The sequence below is a fragment of the Pterocles gutturalis genome, unplaced genomic scaffold (assembly GCF_000699245.1).
Source record: "Pterocles gutturalis isolate BGI_N339 unplaced genomic scaffold, ASM69924v1 scaffold6069, whole genome shotgun sequence".
Taxonomy (NCBI): Eukaryota; Metazoa; Chordata; class Aves; order Pterocliformes; family Pteroclidae; genus Pterocles; species Pterocles gutturalis.
In genome coordinates this window covers 38,219-44,818 of record NW_010135529.1, presented here as the reverse complement: position 1 = coordinate 44,818, position 6,600 = coordinate 38,219, and the positions used below count along the sequence as shown (strand labels likewise).

The 6,600-nt window shown below is 50.5% G+C and overlaps 1 protein-coding gene across 1 annotated transcript in view; it reads left to right on the top strand.

Annotated features, from left to right (window-relative positions):
• Nucleotides 1–2,360, top strand: part of CALHM3 (calcium homeostasis modulator 3) — a 2,889-nt gene extending 529 nt beyond the window's left edge. Inside the window, exons 2-3 of the mRNA XM_010081920.1 lie at nucleotides 675–930; nucleotides 1,899–2,360. Of these exons, the coding sequence (XP_010080222.1) occupies nucleotides 675–930; nucleotides 1,899–2,360 (718 nt within the window). The remainder of the gene's footprint in view (nucleotides 1–674; nucleotides 931–1,898) is intronic.
• The last annotated feature ends 4,240 nt before the right edge of the window (nucleotides 2,361–6,600 follow it).

Sequence of the window (6,600 nt, the reverse complement as noted above, 5' to 3'; positions counted from 1 at the left end):
TTCCTGCCTGCCCTGTCGTGCACATGCAGGGTTTCTCCTGGGGCTTCTGTGTGCAAAAAGATGAGGCATTTCCACTTAAATGTGCATAAAGAGTGGAATTTCCATCATGGTCATTCTTTATCAATAGCTTTGTGGTTTCCCTCCCTTCAGTTGAGTTTTTACTGACTTCAACTGGTGGAAGGGAGAGGAGAATCACATTCAGTGTGTTACACACAAAGTTTTACCCAGTGCAGAGAGTGGGGCAAGAAAGGCTACAGAAAAGGGAAAAAAAAAAAAAAAAAAAAAAAAGGATTTCCCAGGCAGAAACTGAGCTGATGAGAAAAGAAAGAGTGAATGAAGAAGACAAGGGAGAGCTGACAAGGATTTGTGCATGGAAGACATAAGCATACAGTCAAGGCAAGCGCATAATGAGACAGCTGTGCACTGCATCAAATGCAGGCAGTATGCAGAGCACTGGCCCAGATCTTACTGAGAGGCAACAACAAAGAGATCCCAGAGCAGAAGACACATTAGCTGGAGCAACGCTGGGGACAATCCTGGGAGTCAGCTCCCTGGCTCCGGGAGGGCTGCTCAGCATAGGGCAGCCTGTGTCCATCAAGGCTCTGGGTAAGGAGAAAGCTCTCAGCATTTACCCAGTAAACATTTACCCATAACTTCTCTCTCTCCTGCCCCAGGTACATGTGTTCCTCCATCATGCAAAGAGCTATGGTTGCCCCTATCGTCTGGATTGTAGTCACCCTCCTGGACGGCAAGTGCCTGATCTGTGCTTTCAGCGGCTCCGTGGATCCTGAGAAGTTTGTGGGCTTCGCCAATGCCAGCCCAGTGCAGGTGCAGCAGCTGCTGGCCAGGGTGCCCTGCAAGGATGACGAGCTCATGAGGAACAACACGTCCCGCAAGGCAGTGTCCAGGTACCTGCGCTGCTGGTCCCAGGTAGGTCGCTGCCAGCAGAACCCCCCGTGTCAGTTAAGTGCTCGGGACAGGTATCATCTGCTCCTGCTCTTCCTTGATTCCGCACAGCTTCACCATGGTCAGGCTGGGATCAAGACTGCTCTTTGCTTCTTTATGCCCCAAAATGTTGCCATTCTCAGTGATAATCTCCAGTCATTTGGGCAGGGAAAAGGAAGGAAATAAAGGACAGTTTAATGAACAGAATTTTGTGTCTAAAAGAACCAGTAGCTTCTAAACCCACATAATAAGGTTTCAAGGAAAATTGGAGTCTCCCAAAGTCCTGTTTTTTCAGTGCCAGAAGACCTTTCTAACTGCAAATCTCGCAGGTAGGTCCCGCTCTTTTAAGGGCAGTGTAAGCTGAGACAGACGAAAGCAGCTTGCTGAGGAATGGCAGAACAGGAGATGGTGGGGAGCAAAGTCTTGGCTGGCCCCTGCTCTTGGTATGGGAGAGCCAGGTCAGGGATGAGGACCGGTGGGAGGGCACTGAAAGCAAGTCCATCCTCCTTACCAAGGGACATGCAGGTAGTTTGGGCTGTCTTCACCCTGCTGCCAGGACTCCTGGGCCCTGGAGCCAGTACAGGTGGCAGAGGAAGATCTCACTGGAGGTAAATGAGTGCCAAAGGAGAGCACTGAGGTACCCTCCCCTTGGGGCGCTCCTGTGCTCAAAGCAAATGCCTGGCTGCTCCAGGCTAACTTTGCAACCAGTTATTCTGCTGAACTACTGATGCACAGATAAATGTCCTATATTAACTGTCAGGAGATGGCACCAACCCTCTGAGTGCAATTTGGGGTACTGGACTTCAGGGACATATAAAGGACAAGAGTCCAGATATGCCACATCTCCCGCTCCAGCCACACAAATTCCCTGTCTCAGTGATACAGGCAAACAGCTCGTGCCTGTCCTTGTGCCTGTCTTGCTCCTGTTTCACTGCTTATTTCTTATCCCCCAGGCACTTGGCTGGAGCATTTTGCTGATCCTTATTGTAGCAGCTTTCCTCACTCGCTGGCTCAGACCTTGCTTCAACCAGGTCGCCCTCCTGCAGGCACGTCACTGGAGCAACTACATTGACATTGAGCAAAAGATTTTTGAGGAGACTTGCTGTGAGCACAGCCGGCTCTTTGCACACAAATGCATCCTCCACTTCTTCGAAAGCATGCGAGAGGAGATCAAACTGCACAGCTTCAACTTGCCTAGGGAGGGAGAGGGCGCTGAAGGAGAGGAAGATCTTCTCCGGGGCATCACAGATCAGGACCAGGTGAATAAACTTTTGAAAATGTGGTACTATGAGAAACCTCCCTTGGATGTCAATCAGGTGACCCAGAGGCATCCCCTAGGGCGATGGAGATCCCCTCCACCCTGGGCAGACAGCCCTGGTACCCAGTCCAAATTCCCCAGGCATATCAATGTGTAAAACGGGCACTGACAGGGCACTGCCAGACCTGTGCACAAAGCAATGACCAGCAGAGAGACGACAGAGGTGCTCGCGTCTTCCTCCAAAACCTCAACCCCAAAGGCTCAGCTCCAGGACAGGCCTAGCAAAAAACCTCCAAATTAAACTAGCAATGCTTAGCTTTGAAGATCCAAAGCTCCCAGACTCAGTCACTGTTAATGACATTTCTCAGCTGAGGGCTTTTGTCATATTCAAGAGTTCACAGCTCTTTACAGCTGTGACAAAGCCCTTCTAGCTCAAGGAAGGATTTAACCACAGCAGCAACATCTGGCAGCATCTGCAATCCGACTGGAGTGGCAGCTTCGCAGAGATGTCAGGAGCTCCTGCCCGTTTCAGTGAAACTCAGTTCAGAAAGTTATCACTGCTGACACTGGAGTGATTTAATTGGCAACTCATGTAGTACCACACCAACATGTTTACTCAAAAACCTAGAACCACCTCCTACATCCTCCCATCTGCTGAGAGCTCTGGCTGCCCCCAGCCCAGCTGCTGAACTGTTCAGCCTTCCTCTAACAACCTGTCAATACTTCCATGCATTTGCAAAGCAAAATACGGCAACACACTTGAAATTCATGGAACAGCATAAATTTAATTGAAGATACCTCTGGATAAGAGCCGCTGGATTGGGTTGGACTTGCAGAGGGAAAAGGAGATGAAGGCTTTGCTTAACATACCCAGAGCCATGGGACTGTGCCTGGGGTTCAGGTGGCTGCTGTAAGCACCAACACTGGGCCATGGAAAGGACACACTGACTGCCTGAGCAGGCTCAACCCAGATTTTAAACACCCCCCTGATGGACTTTAGTACAAACTGGTCTATCCAGAGGCTCATCCTTGCATTACCTACTTGTGCATTTACACCCTTAGTTTCAAAACTGAATGTAACCTTAACTCTGAGCCTCTAATGCTAATTACTTTCTTATTTGCCTTTTTTCAGCCCCTGTTGTAGATGGTGCCAAACATGGTGCCAGCTTGTCTGATATTTCTGTCCAGCATTGCTACTTGGATGCATTAAACTCCTTACTGCAAACTAACCCAGTACGGACACACATATTCCTCTGGGCTGAGGCTCACACCAATGCCCACTTTGTCCCTGGGAGTGAAGGGTGCAAGGTGGAGGGGCTGTGAGGAGTGGGGGTGAAGAATAAACATCTCCTTGGTCATGCATGGATAAATGGGGCAAGCAGGGCCTCCAGGAGGAAAGAAGAGGGTGGGAAAGAGGCAAAGAAACCTGCCTCCATCTTGTGACTAAATCCAGAACAAAAGGTTGAATTAAAAAAACATATTAATCCCCCAAATAACTCATCGAGCTTCTGGGAGGTGGGTCATCTCCTCCCCAGGATGTTTGTGTGCACAGGGTCAGGGAGGGAGGAGATACCTGGCAAAACACACAGAGAGACCAAATAACTCCATGGCTCATCTGTGGGCAGCTGCACCCCTCTGCAGCCGAGAACCAGCTGGGAGCTGCAGGGTGCAGAGGGACAGGGTGCAGAGCTTTTCTTATTTGCATAGCAAAATCAGCTTTGGCTGAATCCTTGAGCTCCCCTAGACATGCTCAGAGAGGGCACAATGCCAGCTGTGGCCCACACCGAGGTCTTCCCACTAGGAGCTTTTTAGGTCCAGGGAGCTTCTGAGCTCTCTTCTGAAACCAGCACTGCACTTTGAATTTAATCTCTGGTTTACTTTTATCAGACGTGACATCACAAATCTCAGGCTGAGATTCAGTCCAGACTCACCGCTCTGTGCTAGTCAAATCAGCTGTTTTCCTGACCAGCCCAGGGCAGAGGTCCACAGCTCCCCTTTGCATGCTGCTTTCCATGTTCTCAGGTTTTAAGTCATCCCAGCGTGAATGCAGAATATGAAATGCAAACAAAGGGGAAGAGGAACAGCTTTGTTACCCGATACCTGACCTACAGATGTGTCTGACACGCTCAGGGATCCTCACCTGCCAAGAGCCCATGAAACAGCAGGGCTGACTGCTAAGACAACTTGTCCAATCTCTTTCCAAACTCTCCTGATGGGAGTTGTGACCATTTTCCTGTCTCTCCTCTTTATATCCTACATTGACCGGCACATGCAAAGCCTCCCTGACTCCCTGGCTTGGTGTCTGTCTTGGTGTCCAGGTGCAGGACCCCACGCTGGGAGGGACCTGGGCACTTACCATCTCTCCCAAGAGCTGGTTTACGAAGCATGAGCAGGCAGGATTGTGGGAGGAATCACCCGCTCTGCCTTCTCTTGCAAATTGGTTGGAGTGAGCTTTCTGCTGGCTAGCTCAGCAAAACAAGGTCCTCCCTAACAAAGCAACACGGAAAGAAAGACCCAGGCATTGGCTGCTCTGGGCTCTGTTTTGAACACCACTGACTTACTGTTGGCGTCAATGAGAACTGCCAGTACTGCACACCAAGCAAGCTCAGCCCCCTCATTCGTGTTTAATGAAAGGCAGAGTTTTCCTGGAGATCAAAAAGCCCTCTGCTCTTTACAAGGCTGATTCATGCAGGCTTTCATGTGAACTGCCCTTCAAAAAGCCGCTCCTCAGGTGAACAGGGAAGCCAGCCTGACCTCTTAGCCAGCAATACAATAAGACTCATCTATATTCATGCATCCAAATCTCTTCCCATTTGATGAGGTCATGCAAGTAACCTCTCCCCGGCAGGCAGAGCTAAGACCGTCCAGGTATTACCCATGTGCTTTGTGCTCACCTCTGCAGTGGCAACTCAGGGTGACCTTGGCATTATCAACTGAGCCCCAGGGCTGGTGCGAGGGGAGACATCAGACACTGCAGCGCTGACTAATGGTCAAAACACCTGGTTTGGCTTCCTACCTCTGCTCCTGACGCACTGCAAAACCTTGAGAAAAAAGTGTCTCCTGCATGCCACCCACCTGTGTAAAGCCCTGGTGAAATGTCTCACAGCCACCAATGCAGCCACACTGGTGCTCAGACAGTCAGATATATCTTGATACTCAAGTCAACAGCACAGGTGGTGCCTGGACCGGAGGCACAGAACACCTTGCTAGCAGTCAATACTGCACCCATCTGTTTTACAGCCACTTTTAGTCCCAGTATTCCCCCACCATTTGGCCAGCTTGAGGGAGCAACCTAGTGCATCAAAGATGCCTTTTGAACTGGGAATAGAGATGCAGGAGAGCAACAACACCACAACCTATTTCTTTTAGGTTTGTGCTGTAGGACCTAAGCGTGGCCCAGCCATACCTATCACATCTCATTAGTGTTTGTCTCAGTTCTGGCAAGCTGGGAGGAGCCTGTCTGATCAGCTCTACGCCAGCAAACGTGCACAGGATCTCTGGACCAGAAAGCCCTCGGGTCGGCAGAGCTGACAGCAATGAGCTGAGCCATGCCCTTGTGAAAAGGGAGAGGGATGGAAGTGACGGGCAAGTTTTTCACCCCAATATCAACACGAGGGTTATGTCCAGCACAGACCTGAGCTGGCTCTGCCCAGGCTGCTCCTGGTGCGCAAGGAGCAGGGAGGGCAATGCTGGTATTCAGGTCCACTTGGGTCCAGATCGCCTGGTGTTGCTACTGAATTTATAAGCTCAGGTAAAGTGGCATGGCTAAACTGTCAGCACTGCCATGCTGTATGGACCAGCCAACCCAGTACTTGGCTAGCTCAGTCATCCCAGCACCATGCACTGGTTGCATGGGAGTTGTGCCCTTAGATAACTTTGCCTCGGATCAAGGCATACAGCAAAATCCCAGTCCTGGCACCTCCTGCTAAATGGATGCACATTGCTGGCTCGGGTAGTCCTTGCTCTGCCTTTCCTGGCAGGATGCGAGTGATCTTCAGAGGAGCAGCAGCTCCACTGCACCCTCAGCACCCAGGGCTGCTGGTACCCACCAGCCTGATGGGCAGGGAAGGTTCTGCCCAGTCCCTGCCTGAGGTGATCTGGTGCTGCTGGAAAATACGGTTCTTTGGGAGGTCATTGGCAGGATTTACACATCCTCTTTATATTCCCAATTCCTGAACATCCCAAATTTATCAAGGGGCTGGGATTATACCCAAAAGAGGTGGCTGCAAGAAAATCATTCAGCCTCCATCGCTGCCATTCAGAGCAAAATGCACTCAAGCCCTTCAGAAATGCTAATTGAATATGGGTGAAAAGAAGAAATCTCAGGGGAAAACCTGAATCTCAGAGCTCTGCTGGGCAGGGAGCATATTCTGAGAAAGCAGAGGCACCCAGGGCTT